The sequence below is a fragment of the Taudactylus pleione genome, unplaced genomic scaffold (assembly GCF_031769625.1).
Source record: "Taudactylus pleione unplaced genomic scaffold, aTauple2 ptg000290l, whole genome shotgun sequence".
In the NCBI taxonomy this organism is placed as follows: Eukaryota; Metazoa; Chordata; class Amphibia; order Anura; family Myobatrachidae; genus Taudactylus; species Taudactylus pleione.
This window is the reverse complement of record NW_028284692.1, coordinates 6030490-6054823: the sequence shown is the minus strand read 5'-3', so window position 1 is coordinate 6054823 and position 24334 is coordinate 6030490. Positions and strand designations below refer to the sequence as shown.

Genomic DNA, 24334 nt, shown 5'->3' with positions numbered 1-24334 from the left:
TGCTTGGTGCAGTGACAGGTTGGTGATTACTAACTCCAGTGACTGTTCCAAACAATCTGGTAATTTACATTGTGTAATCTGTGATATCACGATTTCCACACTTTAGGAATCTGTCCATCTAAAATGCAAATGCGTCAGGAGGTGTCTGTAGGAAACTGACCCCCTCCTTGCTGCATCAGCGATCCCAGTGCTGCGACCAAGGTCGCAGGCTGAGATCATCATCGCGTCGGATGGTTGCTCCTTTGGCCATGCTGCGTTATCTGAAGCTTACTGCAACCTGACCGGGTCCTGGCCTGCAAGGCCGGGAGATCTGCATCCACCAATGCCGACCCTGGCCTTGCCTCCCCTGGGAAAATGGTGGCTAACAACTACCCCACTCCGCCCCACAAATGCTGCAGCATATTAATCATGCAGCGGCTTGGGGGGGTGAGGTCACAGCACCTGTTCTACACATGCACAGACCACTCACCATTGTAGATAGATGCATGCTAACCATAGCATACATCGGGATGTAGTCGCGGCCGCCGGTCTAAATGCCGATGCTGATATCCCGACAAGGGAGTTAAGGTAGGCGTCGAAATGCTGACGCCTATCTTAATCCCGATGCCGGAAAGCAGACAGACTGATGTCCGAACGAGGTAAGTCTGGGGTGCCCATCCTCTTAGCCGTGGGGGGGGGAGGGTTAGGGCAGTTAGGTTTTGGGGGGGAGGTTCGGCTTAGGCACCCCTAGGGGGAGGTTTAGGGTTAGGCACTAAGGGGGAGGGTTAGGGTCAGGCACCACTGGGGGGTTTAGGTTTAGGCACTAATAGGGGAAGGTTAGGCCACGAAGGAGGGGGACTTAGGTTCAGGAACTAATGGGGAGGGTTAGGGTTAGGCTACCAGAAGAGAAGGCTAGGGGGGGGAGAGTAAGTATACTTACCCATCCTTGTCAGGATACCAACAATCGGGATGCCGCTGTCTGTATTCTGACAGGAGGCATCCCGACAGCCGGCATATCATACCGATTCCCATACATCTCTGAATAAGGCCATGTGCCCACAACTCTTAAATCTGTGTCTTGAAGAAGAATAATTCTTCGGGAATGTTAACACTTGTATGATGCGTACAGTGTTAAATTCTTGCCATACTTGTATTTATTAAAATTACCATTTATTAAAAAATAGCCTTTTTGTACATCTTCACACTATTGCATTCTAAAGTCACCTGCTTATCAGGCTGGACATGACCATTTGTTTACCTGTCTCTGGAGATCTTCAAGTTAACTTGAGGTTGCTATCAAGCCTGGAATGGGCCCTGGGGGTTTATTTACAAAGTACTTTTTCTTTTTATACCCGATATTTAAAAGGGCAATGCTTTTACTAGCCGTGTCTTGCTAGTAAAACCAATGCCCTTTTAAATATCTGGCATAAACACCAACAGATGTGTCGTGTTTTACAGCCTGAAACTTCATAAATAAACCGCTGGTCTCCGAAGTAGGAACCAAACCTTATTCCATTGCAGACCCAGTCTAACCCTAAAAATCATGAAAAAAAAAAACGTGTCGACATTGCTTTTCCTAGAAACAGCAAATTAGGAAATGGATATTTTTACACTACCATCAACATATTTAAATCCAACCTAAATGTATTAAATTTAACATATTCATTGTGTGCATGATCTAAGGATGAATCTGCTACAAATCGCTTACTGGCTGCAACTGTTCTCTAGTTGATGGTAACGGCTAGGCTATTTTTAGGTGACTGATGCTATGAAAGGGACAGATACCGGTCGATTGGTCGACCATAAAAAGGTCCACACATTCTGAATGTCATATAGAGACGTGATTCTCAGCAAGGAAACAGAGAGAAAGAAAGGTGATTCCTTTGTGGGGGCACTCTTATGTTAATCACGTTATAATTAAAACATCACATTTAATATTTAAAAATATTTTATCAGTTGCAGCAGTATTTATGACTCATCCTAGATAAAAATTAACTATTCATTCAATAATTTTGTTCTGGTTCATATAATTGGAACCAGAGACCATCTTCTCTGGTTTCTGAATGTCGATAGTCTAAAGGTCAACAAGGTCATTACGTCGACCATCATTCTGTAAACATGTATTTAGGTTGACAGGGTTAAATGGTTGACACATTCAGAGGGTCAACATTTAACATGTCGACATGTTGTTTTATTATGATTTTTAGGGTTAGGCTTAAAAAAATCCATGTGTTGACATATAAATGTGTTGACCATTTAACCCTGTCAACCTAATTACATACCTACAGAATGATGGTCAACCTAATGACCATATTGGCTGGCGACATTCAGAACCAGATGACCTTGGGTATTATCCTTCTAAATGTCATTATTTTTACTATTGACCTTTTTATACCAAACCCGAAAGGGGCACCCAAGGTAAAACATTTCAATAGAAGCTAGGCATTACTGTGAGGGGCTCACATCTGTAACTAGCTAAACAGGTAAGTGACTCTTAATGTAGATTAATGAAGTCCTATTTATTTACTGGTTCATTCATGAGAGCAGCAATAACCTTTTAAGTTACAAAGACCCATACAATGGCAACACTGTATGAGGATGTAGCTTCTGCCATTTCTCCATCTAGCAGAGGCCTGCGCATTTTGTGGCTCTTGGTGTTTTGGGAAACTGCAAGTCCCAATATATCCTACCAGTGATCTGGCAAAGCATGCTGGGACTTGTAATTTCACAACACGTGGTGAGCCAAAGGTTGTCGGGCCTCCTCTAGCACACAGCAAAGGTCTGACGCCCTACTAATTTATTTTTTTATTTTTTTTATAATTCCCCTGGCATTTTGGCAACAGCTTACAGATCTGAAATCTGCCTGCTGCCTTGGTATAGAGTAGTCTACGAGAATCTTCCAAAAGGCCGTAATCCAAGGCAACAACTACCACTGCTGTACTAGTTGGCGAAAAGGGCCATATGACCTAATACGAAGCGTAGTTGACTGGAAAAAAAACCCAGCTGCTGTGGTATGTTGACTTTGAAGAAATATTTTTATATTTGGTCTGTAAATTTAAACTTAATGATTTAATTTTCACTGTTGATGTATTTGGCAGCCCTTAGGGATCACAGGCCAACATAATGACCATAGTGGCATGGTATATAAATCCATGAGTATGTATATCCATGCCACATGTTGAGGTAACAGGTGTTTATTGTCTCACAGGTTATGCTGCTAGGAGATTCTGGTGTTGGAAAGACCTGTTTTCTCATCCAATTTAAAGATGGGGCGTTTCTCTCAGGCACCTTCCTGGCAACTGTGGGCATTGATTTCCGGGTGAGAGTCCCCTCCCAGGTGTTTTAGTCTTTGGGCTCTTTGCAGTATTTCATGTCTGCTTCCCTTGCTTAGCTCATTTTACCTTATACTGTGTTATGAAATATCTGTAACCTACGTATTTCTAACACTACTGCTATCATTTTTTCCATGACTATTGCTTTAACTTGTGAGAATGCACAGTGGATGTATGAAATTAAACTCTTGTATTTCTTGACTGAGAATTCCCTATCTCTGGCTTCTATTGTGTATACCCCTTTCACACATGCACTGTTAACCTGGGGTTTTGCCGGGGCTTGCAGCTGGACCCGAGTCTTGGCTTATGTGTGAACATAAACGACCCGGGTCTATGTTCGGGTCCCCGATCCTGCTCGGTACCAAGTTGTTCCCGGGACTAACCCGGGTCACCCATAGTGTGAACGGTGCGACCCGGGTCATGAATACCTGGGTCATACCTAAAAGGAGTTGATTGGCGGACACAGTAGTGTTTGGAGATATCCTCCTCTTCAAGCGTCCACTGTTAAACGGAAGGCCCCGGTCACTGAAAGACCCAGGTCCAGTGTGAAGGCATTCCCGGGTCCATTAACCAGTCGTGAAAGGGGGTAAGTGCTGAAACTCTGGCTTCAACCAGGGTCTGAGACGAGTTAAAGCTGGGGCTTGTGTGAAAGGGGTATTACTGATTTTGGATTTTGTTTAATTTTGGAATCACTTGGATGTACTTGCGATGTAGTTGCTTCTTGACACGTTTTATTCTGCATTCTGAAATCTTTTCCTGATCTATGCTGTCGTAGATCAAAATTTATTGTGAAATTCAAAATAAATTTTTGCTATAGCTTAGCTTTTCTATTTTTGTTGCTGATGTCTGGCAGCTTTTGATGGTTTGTGTTAAAAATCTGTATCTGCCACTGAAAACCTGTCATTCTCCCTTTTTTAAACTAATTTGATTGTTTCAAGTTCTGTTACTCCTTGAGAAACTTTTACTTATTTCACTGTGCCAAAGCGCATTATTCAGCATGGTGAACGGGGAAACATGATCTGGTTATTTAATTTGCCTAAATCTCTGTACGTCGATGGATGCAGCTACTTCCTCTAGTGTTGTGAGCAGCCAAACAGCAGGGATTTACCCATACTATGCATGATACATACAGTATACATGACCAGATGTAATTGTTATTGTTCATTGCCTGGACAATGACACCATGTGGTCATATTTGATCCCATGACCATCTATGTAGGAACTGTTTTGAGATCACATCACTGTATGCAGTATAATTATCTTATGTGTGTGATGGGAATCGTGCATATCAATCCTGACTCACCGTATCTGTCTTCTCTGCAGAACAAAGTGATTACTGTGGATGGATTAAAGGTCAACTTGCAGGTAAGGGGCTTGTAACTAATTGTAGTTGTAAATCATGTGTATACATTGTATGAACAGTGACACAATTAGAAATCAATAGGCCTGAAAAGTAAGACCATGCCTGACTGTCCCCTTTTTCTGTTTACTAATGTACAAAGCCCCATTCTGGTGGCAAATATATAGAGTCAAACTCATGGAATAATCTACATTCTGGGTATCCGTTTAATAGAAGAGTCTATTATGGTTACAGGGGGGAAAATCCAGAGGCAATTTTAGTTGTTAGTGTACAAAGCAGACTCCTGAATTTTTGCTTGTATATAAAACTATCTTTCAAACTGCTTGTGCATAGAGCAGACCTAAAATGTATCTTGCTATAATGTGCACCTTTTATATAGCGCATACATGTTGTTCCATGTTTTATTAAATCATTCACATCCGTCCCCAGTGAATCTTAGGATTTATTTCCCCTACAATTTACCAGAGCTGTAACTAGACTTTTTTGGTGCCTTTGCCAGAGAGAGCATTGGTGCCCACCCCCATTTTTTTAAATATAGACACCTGAAAAAGGGCCATGGCCTCATGGGGAAGAGATGGGGGAGGCCAAGAGATACTGGGGATAAAAGAAGAGGAAGCTGCAAGGGAGAATGATAAACAGGAAAATTGACAGGCCCAAACAGTGCCCCGTGCAGTGCCATGGCACTGGTCGCACTAGCCTAGTTATGGCCCTGCTATTTACATTCCCAACCGCAAAAACATATACTAGTGTTCATTTTGTCAGACTCAATCCATGACCCAGCACTTTGAGGCAGCCATGATGGCAAATGCGCCACCATGTGTATAAAGTAGGCCGTTAATCTGGTACCTAGATTATTAACAATACCTAGAATCTGGTGGCTAGTCATCTAAAGCAGCCCACTCAACTAATGGCGAATGTATATAAAGGAGAACTGCAATCTGATCCTAGCTATATTGCACATTGCAATCATAAAGCAGCCCCCCAAACTGGGATAGGTGTTTAAAGGGGATGTACCCATTCCTTTTAAAGCATGTCTCTAGTCTTGTGGCTAGTATCGTAGGAGTACTTCCTTCCTGTGGCTATGTATAATGTATTACTCCCATAATAATTGCTTAGACCTCCATTTGCTTGATGTTAATTGGAAGTGCCTTCGGCAGCTGTCATCAATATCTTGCAGTCCGCTTCCAGTTCTCTTATTTGTTAACCCTTGGCTACCAGGGGTCCATGCCAAAATTACACCACATGAACCCCAACCATTTTTTTATTTTCTTAGCTGAAATCTCATTTTAGTTTTTACTGTACTGAGGTAATTTTCATTTTTTTTTTTTTTTTTTTTTTTTTTTTTTTTTAAACCGATCGGGTTTTTGTTTGGTACCTTAGTAGAATAAATATATTTTTAACTTCTGGGCATTATGCAGGGAAAAGAGTAACCATTTATAATGCACCTTTTTATGATTCTTCAGTTTGTTTTATCTATCTATCTATCTATCTAATCAGCCTTTTGTTCTAACACTAGGGTCAATGTGGCAGAGATTCTCTGTGTTTTACTAGACTCAGTTCATGGAGGTAGCGACAATGGTAACGTTTTACTAAAGGCTAAACCGCACATTGAAGCTCATGAATGAAAAACGCATGGTTGCAAACCGTTTTTGCAATTTGAATATCTAACTGGAAAACAAACTGTCCCATGAAGCTGCAAACTGACACTTATTAGTGCAAAATAAAATGAATACCTGGTTGTGACCCGTGATATATCTCAAACCCTATGTGATTTTGGTCATCCTGCCTGTTAGAAATTAAAACACTAAATAAGACAGATTCCCCTCCTTAGCATCTGGCTGGTCCTCTAGGTGCAGCCGTCAAAACAATAGTACACTGTCATCTTGGGAGTACCAGCAATACTGTGTACCAGGGGAGTAAAACAAATAAAAAAATATTGTGCAACCACAAATAGTGGTCTCTTACACCGCTCAGCCAATCACAGATAAGGGGCAACTCCGGATTGACCGCCAGGGTTCGCTGGAACTCAATTATTTTTTCATTGAGTGCTCCTGAGACAGTTTGTATGGGTTACTTTCTTCCTACCTACTCTCTATTATTGGACCAAGTAATTACGAAGCAGTCCTTTTCCGGGTGGCAAAAACAAATTACTATTCATGGGGATGGGGGGGATGTAATTGAGGAATGGAGCTTGATTTCAATATTGAGAAAATAGAGCATGATTTAATTATTGAGGATTTAGCATGATTTTATTATTCGGGAAGGGGAATATAATTTTATTTAGGAACAAAAGCATGAATTTCTCAAAGAGCAGGAGCATGATTTTATCACAGAGGAACAGGAGCATGATTTTATTATAGAGGAACGAGAGCATGATTTTATTACAGAGGAACGAGAGCATGATTTTATTACAGAGGAACGAGAGCATGATTTTATTACAGAGGAATGAGAGCATGATTTTATTACAGAGGAATGAGAGCATGATTTTATTACTGAGGAGCTGAAGCATGATTTTATCACTGAGGAGCTGAAGCATGATTTTATCACTGAGGAGCTGAAGCATGATTTTATCACTGAGGAGCGGGAGCATGATTTAATTACCGAGGAGCTGGAGCATGATTTTATTACAGAGGAACGAGAGCATGATTTGACTATTGAGCCGCCTTTCCTTCTGTAAATTCTAGAACCCTGACTATTGAGCCTGGTATAGTTAAATATTAGTAACCTGTTAATGCTAATGATTCCCAGCAGATGCACTAAATGTAGCCTTTAACAGACATAGCTGTGTTATTGATTGTTTTGTTGGAGAACACAGGCTGGTACTGATTTACCTTGAAGGGGGCACAGGTAGGTAATTGATTTACATTGGAGGGAGGCACAGGCTGGCGACTGATACTCTGGAGGAAGGCCACATGCTAAATACAATCAGACATCCACATTAAGCCAATACATCCAAATATTCTAAGACTTTACATCAAGTTAAAAAAAATGAACCAAAAACTTTTAAACTAATTAAAACAGAGTATGTTGCTCTACTACTAAACAATATTTACAACGTCCGTTGCCCCGGATTATTGTTCTTGGCTTCTTAAAGTCCTCACACAGAAAATACAAATATTAACCCTTTAAATTGTAAACACTTTTATCAGAATCAGGATAGCAAGTCAGTTTATTGCAACCACTAGAACTGCCACAAAGTGAGTGAAGCCCAATGATTCCTTTTACTATTACGGTTTATCCCTACAAATATTTTAAAGAATATAACTAATGTAACTGTATATCCCCTCACCAGTTGATTAAACCTGCCAAAGGAGGGATTCTAATTACTAAATATTTGTAAATAAAGTGTCTCTCTCCACTTGTTAACTGCAAAAAGAATAGTCCTGTGGCCATGTATACTGTGTCTTGAAACTTGTGGAGGGTTGGTGTAGTGTAGTTGGCTTGGGCGGGCAGGGGATTGAGCAGTATAGGTAGATGGGGAAATGGAAGTGGACTTCTTACATAGTTTCAGGATTAATTCTGTGTGTTTGTAAGGGGTTGGGTATGAAATCCCGGCGGCTTAATAGCCGCCGGGTGAAATACCGACAGTACAAGCCCGACAGCAGGAGAATCCTGACTGCGCAGGTAAGTATACTAACCCTACTCTCCCTTGGGGGTGCCTAACCCTAAAACTCCCGGGGTGGTGCCTAACCCTAACCCCTCCCCCTCTTCCCGCAGCCTAAACCTAACCGTACTGGGATGGGTGCCTCACCCTATCCTACCACCAGTGGTGCCTAATGCTCCCCGGGGGGGGGGTGCCTCACCCTAAATCCCCCCCGGGGAGGCCTAAACCTAACCCCCCCCCCCCCTCCACAGCTAACTGCTAAGGACGTCCGCACTTGCCTCGGTCCGGCATCCTTCGGTATTCAGGTGTTGGGATTAAGGTAGGCATCGAAATACCGATGCCTATCTTTAGTCCCCTGTCTGGCTTCCACAGTTGCGATATAGACCAGCGGCATTTAGTCCACAGGTCTATTGACTACATCCTGTTTGAAACTAGAGGCTAAAGGTAGAGTATATGTTGTGATGTGATCTTAGAAGGAAAAAAACCTGTCTAAAACTGGCATAAAGCCACAGTCTCCACTTCTGGCAACTTTGCTTTCATAATTAATCATGATGCATTTGAACAGGCTCGCACACATTCATTTATTTCCAGATTATGTGACCATTAAGTACAACATTATGTTTTTAATACTTCTATCTATTATACGAGGGTGAGTCAAAAATTATCTGCACTCCAGTTATATTAAAACTTATGTTGGCCGCACTGTCTTATCAACTTTTTCCATACTAGGTCGCTGTCTCCCCAGTCACTGCTGTGCAGGTTTGAACATGTTACATGCAGTGCAAGAAAAAATGGCTGCCCCACTTGCAATTTGCACAAAAGAAGAGCGGTGTGCACTGATTAGTTTTTTGTGGTCCGAGGGTGTGTCTGGTGCCAATATTTATCGAAGACATTGTGCACAGTATGGAGAAAGTGTTTTGTCGCGAAGAAGTGTATGAATGGATAGAGACGTTCAAAGAAGGTCGCACAAGTGTCAGATGTGAAGGAGCCGGACGCCCCTCCACGACTGATGAGAACATTGAGCATGCACATGAACTGATTCTGTTGGATAGACGAGTGACAGTGGATTATGGGCCGTATTCAATTAGACGCGAAAATCCGAGATCCACGGAAAAGAATCGCCGATCTCGGCTTTTCACGTGGTGGAAACTTATGTCCGTATTCAATTCCAGCCGCTTTTCGTGTACGCGGAAAGTCAATGCAAAGTAATAGGCAAAAAAGATTCGCCTCTGAGTAGCTGGAGAAAAGAAGTGCAACATTTTTTATTTTGGGGTGCAAAGGAGGGGAAACTCAAAACACTTGGGACAGCCCCCCAAAGGACAACAGTGTCAAAAATTCTGGAAAAAAATTGAACACACCAAAAAGTACTTTCATTTTGGGGGTGAAAAAGTAAAAAGTGGGGGGACAAGCATAAAAACTGGCGAAATAGACTTTTTGGGGTCTGCAAGGATGGGTCAAGTGTTGTTGTTGTTTTTTTTTTTTTTTTTTTTTTTTTAATTGCAGGTGCTTGCAACTGGTGCGTTTTTCACGTTTTTTTAACTTTAGAGACTTTAAAATGCTAGCACCCACTTTCAAGTACCCCAAATTTGACTGGACTACTTATTTCACCAAAAAATACTACTTAAAGCCATTCTTCGCCACTTGTGCAAAGACGCTAATAAAAAGCTAATGAAACAACTTAAGTACCCCAAACAGCTTTTATTAGGGCTATTCGGGCACATCTAAATTGATACTCAATGTTCGTGCATCTTTTGGGGGGGTTTAGGCTGTTTTTCCCATTTCTGACAACACTTTCCGCCTGTTCCGACTTCGCGGCTTGCCGTTTTCGCGAGGTTTGGAATTGCATAGGGCGAATAGCGGGAGCGTGCACGATAAGTTTCTGCGTCCAAAACACGCAATGAAGGCGGAAAGTCGGGCAGGCGAAACTTTTATCATGGATGCAAAACTAATTGAATACCGCCCTATGTGCAAATTAGCCATGGCTCTACCTATGGAATAATCCATGACAGACTTGGGTTTCAAAAGGTTTTTCCGAGATGGGTACCGAAACAACTCACGGAAAAGCACAAACAGAAGCGTTTTGGACATCTGCAAACAATATTTGGACCAATAATCTAAGGAAGATGAAAGTTTCTTAAAAAGAATCATTACTGGTGAGGAGACGTGGATTCATCGCTACGAGCCTAAGAGTTAACGGCAGAGTATGGAATGGAAACTTCCTCAATTGTCGACCAAGAAAAAGTTCAAAAGTCAACCATCAGCTGAAAAATTGATGCTTACAGTTTTCTGGGATTCTCAAGGGCCAAACAAAACGCAGAGGACTGCTATCCAAGGGTGTTGTGGTGTTGCATGAGAATGCACATCCACAACGCTGACTCTCTCAAAATTTTGTTTTGAGGTATTAAAGTATCCTCCCTATAGTCCTGATCTTTCCCCATCGGACCATCACCTGCTTGTTCCCCTGACAGAAGCCCTAAGGACGAAGATTCACGTCTGATAAAGAGGTGAAGATATTTGTGCAATTGTGACTCGCTGCTCAGCCTAAAACCTTTTTTAATGCGGGAATACGAAAGATTGTTGACAGATGGACAAAGTAAAAGTATTGGAAAGCAGGGAGATTGTCGAAAAATAATGTTTTTGTCTTTTCTGAAAGTTGTTTAAAATAAATTTTACAGCCAAAGTGTGGATAATTTTTGACTCTCACCTCGTTTAATAATAAAGTCCCCAGTTTAGGGGTCTGTCTGTCCGGGCTAATCTCTAAAGGCTCATACACATTAGACGATGTGCTGTATAACCTATATTGGTGAAAGATTTCCCTTGAACTTTCTGTAGTGCATGACAAACAATATTGGGTGTACACACAAAGATATCGTTAAAGATATCTTTCAGTGAAGTCATCCTGCCACATCTCTGAACAGGCAATTCTTGATGATATCGTCCGATTGGCCTGCATGTACGGATGACAAAAGACATTGTTAATGACCCGCGGGAGTTCACAACGTTGGTCGTTCACTGCATACACACTGAACAATATTACTGATAGTTATCGTCCATATCGTTCATAGATATCGTCTAGTGTGTATGTGGCTTTTAACCACTAGACAGATTTTCATGGGGGTTGGTTGAGAGAGGTTTAGGTGTATGAACCATTCATATATGACAAAAGGGAGCCGAGCAGTGATGATTTTAGTGCAGCAAGTCACAGAAAAAAAAGCTTAGACCAAGCTGCTGTATAGGAGCTGGCCATGGTGCTGAGACAGCAAGATAGCATTTGAAATTGAGGCTTGGAATGAAACAAGTCACAGAAAAAAACTGTTCTGTGTGTGACTGCTGCTGGAGGGCTGTGCTCTGGCTCTCTGAGACGGTGAGAATCAGTCAGAAATGGCAATGTGCCCTGTTGCTTCAGAGCAGCCCAGGGAGGGGAGTGAGTCGGGGACTGAGCAGGGTCACATCTGAGGCAGACACACTCTAGCCACCACTCCTCTACCATGAAGTGCTCCCTCTCAAGCGTGATGTTCCCACTCAGCCACACACCCTCTGTGAACAGGAGGAACCTCCCATGGAAGTCAGCACTGTTCTCGGACAGGGGCACCACAGCGAGTAGGCTCAACAGGAAGCCAAGGAAATACAGGGTACATTGTGCAAAGTACATTGCTCATCGCCATGTTCTGAAGTTGGGGAGGGGTGTGCATGGAAGCTGAGGAAATAGGCATAGGTGCCCCAGCCCTGGGGACTTGCTGCTGATAATGCTTACGGTAACTGCAATACAAAATATCTCATTCATGATCCTCATGCCCTTCCCAGTACATCCCAGTGGCTGAGACCCAGCTAGCTGCAGGGCAGCAGCTGTGGGGGTTGTGGTGACACTGGGGAGATGCAGGGGACAGGAGTGAAAAGCAGGGTAAGATGCAGGGAACTGTGGTGACATATAGTGTAGCTTGTTATGAGATGCAGGGGGCTTTGTCGAGATTAAATTGCTCCCGTGCGAAGGCGGGCGGGTCACTAGTTAAAATAAATGAAACACTCAATGAATATGATCAATAAAGAAGTTATCCTCACTGCCCTCAACTTTTACTCCCGTGGGCACTGCTTTGTTGGCCGCTGAATGGTGTTATTCTATGAATTCGACAAACTACCTGCAATTGTAGTTAGAGTGTTTGTTTATAGGTAAGCATAAAGGTGGTACATGTAAGTGCTTTCTGTCTGCTAAAAAATTTCTTAAAATGTACTAGCTGACGTGCCTGGTTTCACCCGGGTAGACCTTTTAAATATTTACGATTTTAATTTCCTTCATCCCATTTTAACTTTACTTATATGCTTAGTTAATTTTATGCCCCTGGAGTAAAGGAGCGTTTTTTTAAAGCAGTTTTTTTTCGACTTTTATTTTAATATGAATGAATTGAAGCTTGGTGAGCTCGCTCATGAGCAGTTCTACGTGGCCTGCTCCAGTCAGATGCAGTCAATCCCTGCCACCTTCAGCGACTGCCCCTGGGACTTGTTGAATGTCATTGTAAGGCAGACCTTGAGGGGAACTGCAGCCTCTTGAACTCCTGGGTACTCTGATGGTATGCGTGGTATGAACACCCACTCCCCTCGAGCACTGGAACCCCTACTTTGAGGAGAAGCTTGGGGGCTGGAAGTCAAGGATGATTGAGGGTGTTGAGGAACTCCATGGGGTAGTGGACTGCATCATCCATTTGCACTACCGAGTCCACAGACCTGTACTCTATTTCTGTTCCACCAACTGCCACCCCAAATGCTGCCAAACATCACTGGCAGTTGGTGTGGCTCACCTATTTGAATATTGGACTGTGTTGCAGCCACACCTCTGGAACCGGCGCTTGTCCCAGACAAAAAGCTTACAGTCCCGCAGCACTTGGGTCATGTTGCTTTGTCACACAATCACCTAAGTCGAGAGGGAGCATTTTATCCCTTTTCAGCCCGTTACTCGAATTTCAAAAAATTCCTGCTTAGTGGGTGCTTAGGTCATGGAAGGAATATACCCCCAAATTTCATGTTTCTAGGTCCAGGGGTTTGGGCTGGGTGTTGATAGGTCAGCGAGTCAGGATATTTGCTTATATTAAGATTCAGTTCCCCATTTGGTGAGAGATTTCCCTTAAATCATCTAATATTCAACTTTTTGATGCAACATGATGGTATCGGTCACAGGATGCTGGTCTGGTGTTCAGAGCCTACAAGCAAACTGATAAACGGAAGGAACAGATAAAATTCCAGTTCTTGTGTCTGATATACACAGGGCATAGAAAGTGCCAGTATACTTGGGTTCTGGGTGTAACACATTTTTAAATATCCTGTTGTTTTAAAGCAATGGGGATTATTATGTTCCATAAAAAAGAGACTATGGACCATTTTTTGTCCATTGTGGTATATTTTGCACCTGTGTGCATGAGTCCTGTGTATTCAGACTGGCATAAAGTCATTGGTTGAGCTACCTGCACTCACTCCACTTTATACTGTATGTGCAGCCTGGCAATTATTTAACAGAATGGAATACAATTCACAGGAACCTTGAACAAGACCTTAACAAAGTACATATATGCTGGATACCTATTAACACTTTAATTTAAAATATCATCAGATCAAGATCTCTGCTTTACAAGAATTTTTTTCAACCAAACCAGCCCATGGTAACTTCTGACTTGCATAGAGGCAGGAGTCAGACTAAGGACCTTACTCAGAGATGGGGGCAAATCCCATTGCGACTGATTCCATGCTCCGTGGACTTGCAGAAATATGCTAATTGCTCAGCCGCTGCCTTGTGCACGGAGATGCCCACCTCCAGGGTCTGACCTGATGAATGAAGTGTTCTGCAGATTCACGTCTGTGGTGAAACATATCTGCGTCCAATGGCGGCTCCAGAGGTGGCTGCGGCACAGTCCAAATTTCAAATATGGAAACCACACGAACTGCCATCTAAAACACAGATGGCTGGGACTCACTGGCAGTTGGTGTAGCTCTCCTATTTGGATTTTGACCTGCGCTGCAGCCCCAGCCCTGGAGCCGCCACTGTCTACGTCCCATGTCAAACAATGCAAAATTACTAAGGGAATGGTCTGGTAGCTAATGACCAGCATCCTAACTCTGGGAACCAAGACTTTATTTCAAACCTGTGCATTTGGAAAAGCTATGGGTCAATTTTTATTTTAAAGTGCGGATTTAAAGCCGCCAAACCTTGCATGCAGTTTTCAGCTCCAAACCGCAGTATTTACAGTCTTGTAGTTTGGAGACTGAAACTACAAATTGCATGCAATGTAAAACCACTAAACTATATGCAAATTAGGCAAAACTACATTGTAAAACCAGATGGAACATATCCACTTCAGTTTAGTAAAAGCCCAGTTTTATTCAGCATCGGTCTGGTTTTAAAGAGGAGCCTAAAACACAATCAGGCCCTGCACCTAGTGAGGCAAGAGATCACACTGCAGATCTCAGTGGAAGCGGTATAAAAAAAACTGCCATTTACTTGTTTTGTGTCTTTATGATTGTGCTATTTAGCCGTTTTCAAAACTGCACGCAAGATATGTGCAGTTTTGCAAAAACGCTCTTTGATAAATCCCTTTATGTGTCTGTTACTTATACCACTTTCAGACAGGAAAAAGCCGAAATCCGGCATTTGCGTGCCGGGTTGTTTTCAGTCCCTGCCTGTACCCCCCCCCCCCCCTTAAGAAAGAAAAGCAAATTACCGGGTCGAACCTTTCAACCTTGTAATTTTGCTCATTAACATAGGTATTTCTTCTGTCTGAAAGGGCCAACCCGTGTCGAAAATCCCAGGACTTCGACCCTGGTAAATTCTTGGGTCGAAGTCCCGGGATTTTCGACTTAGGTTGACCCTTTCAGACCAAAAAAGGACCAGTGTAGATCATCAAACTACCGGGTTGAAATGTTTGACCCCGTAATTTGTTTATTCTGTTTTGAAAGGGGTATTGGTTACAGTTTATTATTTGATAAATGACGAAGAAGTATTTATCTGGTAAAATGTTCTCTTTTTTTTTTTTTTTTTTCTTACCTCTCAGCTACCCTCTGTATTTCTGCTGTAGCATGGTGTAGGATAAAACATTCTGATATTGTTCTCTTCGTATCTTCTGAGTAATATCAACATACTATAGCTGTATGAGACACTAACCATACAAAGATCTTTGGCTGCTTTATATGTGCAAAACTAGCATGCAAAATAAGGAGCACCATCTGATGTATCATGCATAATATCCTGCAGATTTGGGACACGGCTGGTCAGGAGCGCTTTCGGAGTGTCACACATGCTTATTACAGGGATGCACAGGGTGAGTGAATTTTATTGATCTTTGAAAAACATACAGAGATTGATTGGTGCTGGTAACTGTTCTCTCCTACCCCCAGCTCTCCTCCTGTTGTATGACATCACAAGCAAGACATCATTTGACAACATCCGTGTATGTAACAGAATTCCCTAAACGCCTACAAATGTATATCTATAACTATTTCTGCACTCACCCTAACGCTATACACTCTATACTTCAAGTGTAATACATTTCACATACTTTGGTTTGCTGGTGCACCCAGGAAGGTTTTCTTGTTAGTATCCATTTTAGAAGGCTAGATTGCATCATTGTCAAATCCCTAAAATCCTATCACAGCCACAACGAGCTAAAGGCACATGATCATCAAAATAATAACACCGCCTATGAGTGCTCCGTTAAGATAAGTTTTACGTTTAGTGATATATTCCTTGGATGTATATTACATATGATAGCTGTATATGGCAGTCTTATCTAGCTACCAACTTCCTCAGTCTGTACGTCCCTGGAATAGATTCTCACATCAGGGCTTCTGTAAAACAATTAGAATAAATCTATCCTGTTTGTTTTTGCTTGTATTAAGCTGTAAATAGGAACAATAACAGCCTACACAGTATTATAAACTGAAATAGATTAGGAACAGATCAGTAGAATATGTAGCGCCTTATTTTGTGAAAGGGCGAATATGCAGCAGAGCCATATCTGGCATCCATTCAAATTTGCAGTGCTGTATCTGAAGTCCAATTTAATATGCCTTACTTGGCCTAAACTTTTTTGTGTAGAGCCTTATCTGTTACCATGTCTAATTTGCAGTGGCACATATGGTGCCGCCTATTTTGTATGAATAGCATTCCCTTATGCCAGTTGCAGAGCCTTCACCTTTGCCCAGTCTAATTTGCAGTGTTTTGATTAGTGCGTGGTTGCCCTCTTCTCCCCCTCACTCTTTGCATTGTACTGACTAGGAGTACTGTGTGATTACCCAAGAGAGGCTTTTCAGATTTGATACATCATTTGATTTCCCTATATATTCCTCATTGTGTCTATCTTCTGGTCTCACTTACCTGTCTCCTTTCTTCTCCATGCTGGCTGTGTCTCTTCTCATCATGGAATTTAAACCTAACCTACTGTACGTGGGAAGGTCACATGGGCAGACTTCCATGTCACATCTTTTTAATGGCTGGCAATGCAGATTCTACTTTCCCAAGACTTTACAGGGATTTTACAGTACATGACTAGGAAACAATACTCCCCTACCCACATTGACGGCGGAGCATCAGTTAGTTCAGAGGATCCCAAAGTCTCCCGGACGGCATTTGGGATCCTCTGAACTAACTGGTGCTCTGCCGTGAGCTATGAGAAGTCTCAGGAGATCTGAGAAGGAGACCACTCATATAGCGATCATCCGAGGCTGAGGTGAGCTGTCTGGACCCAATTGGGAATTACACCACGGCACCCTAAAAATACATATATATGCCATCCATCTTTATTCTGAATACTCCTGTGCCAATATTTGAAACATTCCCCCTCATAAGTGGATTGGACATTGCTGATTCAAGATTGGGTGAGGTCCTTATACAGTACATATACTGACTCATATGATATGGACTGATACTTGTCAGGGAAATTAATTGGAGGAACTCTTTATCACATTATTCACCCCCAGCAGCTTGTACCTTTTTATATACAAGATATCTATCAGGTTTAATAATGTATGTTTTATGTGCATGTATGTGACATTGTATTTTAATAAATTATTATTGTTGTCTACTAGCGCTACACTTTTTTTTTTCTTTTCTTCCTCCATATTGCTATTTTTGTAGGTTGCAGATCTCACTTAGTGTGGCAGCTCAGTAGCACAACTAATTCTTACAGACTATACTGCGCACCTGTTCTCTATTATTCTACCAAAAGCTTTATAACTTTGCACCCACTCATTGTTATTGTTCAGCTCTTCTTTATGTGAGACTGTGTTTCTTTGACTTTCTCGTTGTTTCTCAGGCCTGGCTTACAGAGGTTCATGAATTTTCAAACAAGGATGTGGTCATCATGTTGCTCGGCAACAAGGTATCTGCAACTTCCTGCTTTGCTGCATTTCTCTGAATTGTGATAACCACTCTACTGTCCCTTGCACATAAATATCTGTAGCCGTGATGTGGGTATCTGTTGTAAAACCACATTTAAGTAAACCAAACCTTTTGAATAATGATAATTATAGGTAACAAAATATGTACAGCTCTTCAGTATTATCCAGTTTTAATGTGCCGTTCTGTATATTCCCTTATCTGAAGTGCACAGAAATAGAATATAAATTACAAGCAATATAATCTGTATGGTACATAACTATTCGCCTGTCCGGCAAAGGTAGTGGTGGTCAACCAGTTTGTTTTTTCAGTAGTCACAAGTGGCCCTTCGTACCTCCACTCTGTAGGGAAGCATCAGATCACCAGCATGCTGCACCGCTCTAAGGCTTAAACTGTATAGAATGTATGCTGTGTATGGCAACCAGCCTGTAGCAAGGCACTTCTTGCAGGCTAAACATGGGGTGGCGAATCTGCGTGCTATTATTATTGACCATGAGCCACTCTCTAAGCGAGGTGGTGATCGAGGTAGGAGGCTACTGCAAAAGGAGTCGAGATGGATACATAAATTGGGCACTCTAGCCCCTAGAGGCCTTAACGAAACTTTGGGTTTAAAGTGTTTCATTTGATGTGAGATACCCTCATGGGATCTTGGTGATCTATGAGTATGGTACTAGTTGATAATTGATCTGTGGTTGTAAATGTCTGTATGTTTTTCTGTATTTGTTGAATACTGCGTTGCAGGGTGGGTTGTTACTGAGGATTTATTCACACACTGGAATATTGTTGGATTGGCTACCTAAATGTTGCGCCATAATGTGTATAGCATTGTCTTGCCTCTAGAAATTGTTGTCCGTATAGATAATATTAAGGAACACAATATCAATGGAGTCACGTTTTGTGTCATTGAATGTTTTTAAATGTATGATGTTATTATTTTAACTGCGTGCGGCATGTTTTTTGCTGCACAGATTTATTGTTTATGTTTTGTCATTGGGTTGCTTGGCAACCTGAGACGGTGACCACGTGGGGCGGGTGCGGGCGGATGACGTCATCACCCGGCGTTGGACTGTCTGGCCGCGCTGGAGGGGACCTCTCTTGCCCGCTCTGCAACAGGTGTCTTGTTTCAATGTTGATTGGGGCAGCTCTGGGGGTATATGTATGTATGTTTTGGTGTTTTTTAGTACTGCTGTATGTCCCTGACGACGGGAGTTGTTCCCGAAACGTAGGATTAAAGGACGGCTTTACCTTACACTACTCAGTCTCACAAGTGCCTCCGTTTATGGATCTTTTTTTTATATATATTTATTTATATATATATATATATATTATATTATATTTAGTAAACCTGAAAGTGAAGATCTAGTAACTTGTGAGATAAAGCATGGGTAGCCTAGTCGCTCAAATGAAATGTTTAACAGTCAATAAACTAGATTTATGGATGGGGTACTGTGCCGCCTTAGAATAATAAAATATGATGTAAAAACTGTTTGCATTGTCATTTAGTTGTTGTAACGTTAGCCTTTATGCTGACAGTTTTCATTGTAGTCCTTGTTATTACAGTATGATGATTTTGTTAACAAACTTTGAAAGTTTTAGATTAGAAATCACCACAGGTGTCTATAAATAGTCCTTTGTGATTGTATAGCTTCAGTGATTATTTGTGTTGCTGTGTGATATGTAATTCTGTACCATCTGGTTTGCAGAGTGACATGACTAGCGGACGTGTTGTCAGAACTGAAGATGGCGAGTCCTTGGCGAAGGTCAGAAAATACCTACAAAATGTTATAGCTTTAACCATCTCTCCCCTGGACACTCTCTTTAATATTATTTGGTATAATTTTCAGGAGTATGGAATTCCCTTCATGGAGACAAGTGCAAAGACAGGTGTGAATGTGGAACTGGCATTTATGGCTGTAGCTAAGTGAGTACATTAGAAAGCTATAATATGAGTGGTGTGAATATATGTACAGTATATCACTTTATGACATATGTCATCCATGCTAGAGATTAAGTACTGTTCAATTGTTGACACTGCTTCATTCCTCTCTTACCACCTCACATTATACTCGCCGAGTAGAAACACTGCTCACTATAGGCACAACTTCCCCTCTGCAACTCCCATATACAAGCTTCCTCACAGATTACCATCACAAGTCACAGCTGTGTGACACTGACAACTTTTACTGTTTTAGAATTATACAAAAACAATTGAATACAGCATTCCTTATATTTTACAGTAGGGGGTATATTTACTAAATATTTTTTTAGAAATGGAGATGTTGCCCATAGCAACCAATCAGATTGTAGCTATTATCTTCTAGAAGGTACTAGATAAATGTTAAGTAGAATATGATTGGTTGTTGTAGGCAACATCTCCATTTCTAAAACCTCTCACTTTAGTAAATATACCCCCTAAGAGTCATGCATAGAATTTGTGATATGACTTGTTAATTACAAATTTTGCAGACCTATATTGGTTTGGGAGCTGTTTGGTCATTTAATTCACCTTCATTTATTTTGTATCTCCTATTTCTTTCAATACCTAATTTCTTTTGCCCTTTGTTCCCTTACATCAGGGGTGGGGAACCTTTTTTCTGTCGAGGGCCATTTTGAGATATATATATATATATATATATATATATATATATATATCTCTCATCATTCGCGGGCCCGGTGCAGGCCACGGTCCCTCAATGTGACGTCACGCGGGACCACAATCGGCGTTGATTACAGCAATACCCAGAGCATCCCAAAGATGCGTCGGGGAGGTGTAAGGGCAGCGGTGTGACCGTCAAAAGGGTCCTAAGGATGCTCCAGGCGGCACTGCTGCATAGATACTGGCTGCTGGGTGCCATTCTAGGCACCCTCTAGCCAGATGAAGCTAGTAGAAAAAAGCTCTGAGGACCAGACCAAATGATTCCCCGGGCCTTATACGGCCCCAGGGCCTGAGGTTCCCCATCCCTGCCTTACATTAACAGACAACCGTTTGTAAAGTTCATCATCTAATGATACGTTTACAATTTGTGGGGGTGATTCAATTGTTTTTTTTTGGTGGCTATTTTTTTAGGGCACCCCACAGAGCAATTCAATTGTTGCTCCATTTGGGTGCGATCACCACCAGCGCCGGCATTTCTGCTCGCACTCTCAAGAGGGTGTGAGCAAAAATGTGTGATAAACCTGTGGTTAGGGTGCCCTAACCACAGTTTGGGCGCCTTAACCAGGAAGTTAGATGGGTTTAGCCATTTTACACGGCTAAACAAGGTCTAATAGGGCATGAAGACCGCTATAATTAATGGGCACCCAGAACAATTGAATTGCAACACTGGTCACCCATTAATTATCGCAGCCCACACAACAATTGAATCGCTCCCTGTGAATCCTTTATTTCTCATTTTAACAATCCAGTAGTTTTGGACAGCTGGCATCATTCTTCAGGATTTTTACTTTAATCTCCTAGTGATATCCCTAGCCTGTAATGACACCTATTATAATTGATCATTTTGAATCACTGATCTAAGAATAACTTGCATTCATGTTATATTTTAATGATGTGTTTCCTCCTGCTGTAAAGTAAAGAATATAGAATATTATATAACCCTACAGTGAGAGAATAGACTATTCCTGTGCTGCAATAAACAAGCTTCTAGCATCTTTGCTTGATGGTCTCACAATAGAACCAACAGCAATAAATCCAATATACTGTAAATACACAATCTGACAATCATTGCAAAAGCAAGATCCCTTTGGTGCCAGGATGTTATTGTGAAGTGATAAGTACATTGGAATGATATATATTTTGTTGAATACTTATTTATAAGGATGAATAATCTCTTTTGCCACCATTTTGGGTTGTGTGCAATTTGTGTCCTCCTACGTAGGGAGCTGAAGCAGAGATCCAGCCATCAGGATGAACCCAAATTTCAGATCCATCAGTACATTGAATCCCAGAAGAAGAAAAACAGCTGCTGTGGATTAATTTGATAATGTAGTGGGATGTGACCCCAGGTGAAGTAAATCTTGTCTCTGGATCCAGAAATGACTGTACATTTGTGGAAACAATTTGAGCCATGAAACTGCCAAACTCAGGATATGAAGGATGTCCATAGGCCCTTCTTAGATGGTTTTATTCGGACCCATGAGGACCTTGTTGCCTTTTTTTTTTTTTTTTTTAAAGTAGTGCTCAGAAAACTGTTACATCTGCTCTCAAGTGGGATCTAAGGATCCACCTACAGAGCTATCCCCTCGCCATCAGAAAACTGTGCCAAAAAGATTTACATGGGTAAAAGATCTACAAGAGCCTTTTATACCCCTATTAATACATGGTATGCAACAATGCCAAATTCTCTACTCCTTTTCCTGTTTTATATTGTACCGTATGTTGCAAAATGAAGATTTGTTTACATTTGTAGCTATAGAGAATTGTAATGGTTTTATTGTAATTATTGTCTCGTCTCACGCCAGGGAAATCCCTGCTCACCAAGCATTGGTGTGAGATACAGACTATAGAATTCTATAGAAATGAGGATATAGTGTGCTGCTTGTTTGTTACCTTAAATGCAATAAATTCTATTTTATGTTGACATGATTATATTTGTGTCCTGTTTGGTACTCACGCATAGGCAGAGCAGGACATATGGCCAGATAATAAAAAGACGGGCTAACAATATTACACTGCATGCAGAACATGAAGGCTGATCACATTAAGATGATGTGATCCTAGACAAAAGCAGGGCATCACACAAGAGTGCAATATAATCCAGTGAAAAAAATAGATGTCTGAACACTAACATAAGAGAGTATTCACCCTTTATTAATTCAATAAAAAGTAGATGTAAATATTTTGTAGTATGAAACCACTATGGGGGAAGGACCCTGAACACAGTCTCTTATAGGTACTGTGCCCAGGCCTAAAATTAATAATGCTTATTGAAACCACAGGGTTCTGATGTCTCCACACCTATTGGCGCTTCCTTCTGCAAAATACCTATGTTTGTCACCACCTCTGTGCAGAAGTGTCACATGGTCCATGCAAGAAAACAAACATCCACCATGGTCTTCAGAGAAATGACTTGTCAGCTCAGTGTTGTTCTTTTATTTTATATTCTTATAATCACAGTTGCTCTATAAAGCTTCTCTATCCTGATTTTCAAACTTCACAGTTTTATTGACATTCACATATTCCAATATGCACTGTATACTTGATATATCTGTTAATTAACTGGATAATAAGATCCATAATAGTCAAAAACTCTTAGCATAATGTGTCTTGTGACTATTGATTAGACAAGTGTTTCCCAAACTCATTCCTTAAGCTGGGCATACACGTCCAGATAAAATGTCTGTGAGACCGACAGACATTTTATCAGGCAGCCTGCCAGCCGCAGATGTCCGCGGCATACACTGTGAGATTTCTCAGTGTATTATCCCCGACATCTGCGCTCCGCCACCGGGGGAGGAGACATTTTCCTGTTCCTTCCATGGTAAGAATACGGGAAATGTCTGTCTGTTGGCCGCGGCCGGGCATACACTGCCCGATGCGGCCGACAGGGTACCCCCTAAATATCTCATCGGACGGGCATGCTGGACAATCCAGCATGCCCGGCCGAGCAATATTTAACCCTCAGTCGGCTGCACACACTCTACAATTTATAGGGGTGATCCGCGGATATCGGGTGGAATCGCCCCGATAATTGTAGCATGTATTGCCAGCTTTAGGGAGCTCTAACAGGACATGGTTTCCATTTTTCCTAGTTGGTGCATAGGTGTATTCATTACTGGCTGACACATTTTAGAAGATCTGCAGGTGGTACTAATTATTGTATTAGAATAACTCTACTGGACGATTAGTAAAATCCTTCTTCTTTGTCGACCAATCACTCTTCTTAATTGATTAAGATGTAAGAAGAATATTATTTACCTAGCAGACAAAGGTGGGAATGCAGTATTCCTGGTTTATCTGAGGCATTATGTTTAGGAAGTAATCCAGTAACCCCTATGACATATACTGTATACACTAAATTCAGTAAGAAGGAGGTATATCTTTTGTATAGTAACTGCATTGGTGCCAGAATATCCAAGGCCCTGTGTGTGGTGATCTATGCATAAGGATAAGGAGAACCAAGCAGGATATCCAATTGTATTTGCTATAATATCATTAACTACACCACTGTCTAATTTTTTGGATTTAAGGACATAGAATAAGATATATCTTCCAAGATTGCAGGGACCAGACTTTTCTGATATCCACTGGAAGAGCTACATGTGACTAAGGAACCTCAAAGTAGTAGCACGGCCGATGACTGTTCTGGCTGTTATTAATGAATTTGGGATTTAGTCAAAACATCGTCACAAAAATATAGACAGTCAAAAGGTCGACATGATCAAAATGTCGACATTCATAATATAGACATTACAAAACTTAGACAGGTCATAATGTCAGCAGATATATATAATTATTTTGGCATATCGGTTGATATGTTAAGTCAAACATCGATCATCTGCTGTTCCACCTTCGATTTTTAGTTTCATACTGGTGTTATAGGGGTTATCTACCCATGTCCGATAGTAATGAAAGTAGATATGTTTTTTTTTTTTTTTTTGTGATATTTGTACATGACGATGTTGATGTTTTGACTCTTGATGTTATGTACCCAACCCAATGAATGAACTCAACAACAAATTGG

The 24334-nt window shown here is 41.4% G+C and overlaps 1 protein-coding gene across 9 annotated transcripts in view; it reads left to right on the top strand.

Moving 5' to 3' along the window:
* RAB37 (RAB37, member RAS oncogene family) overlaps nt 1-22231 on the top strand; it is a 100604-nt gene extending 78373 nt beyond the window's left edge. For 7 of the 9 annotated variants that reach the window (XM_088482604.1, XM_088482609.1, XM_088482606.1 and 4 more), the window contains 8 exons: nt 3188-3298; nt 4635-4676; nt 15510-15576; nt 15653-15705; nt 17569-17634; nt 19355-19411; nt 19496-19572; nt 21530-22231. In XM_088482604.1, coding sequence (XP_088338730.1) covers nt 3188-3298; nt 4635-4676; nt 15510-15576; nt 15653-15705; nt 17569-17634; nt 19355-19411; nt 19496-19572; nt 21530-21632 — 576 coding nt within the window. In that variant the 3' untranslated portion in view covers nt 21633-22231. Of the gene's footprint in view, nt 1-2968; nt 2991-3187; nt 3299-4634; nt 4677-15509; nt 15577-15652; nt 15706-17568; nt 17635-19354; nt 19412-19495; nt 19573-21529 lie in introns of those variants that run through there. The other 2 variants (XM_088482613.1, XM_088482607.1) reach the window with 2 other exon arrangements.
* The last annotated feature ends 2103 nt before the right edge of the window (nt 22232-24334 follow it).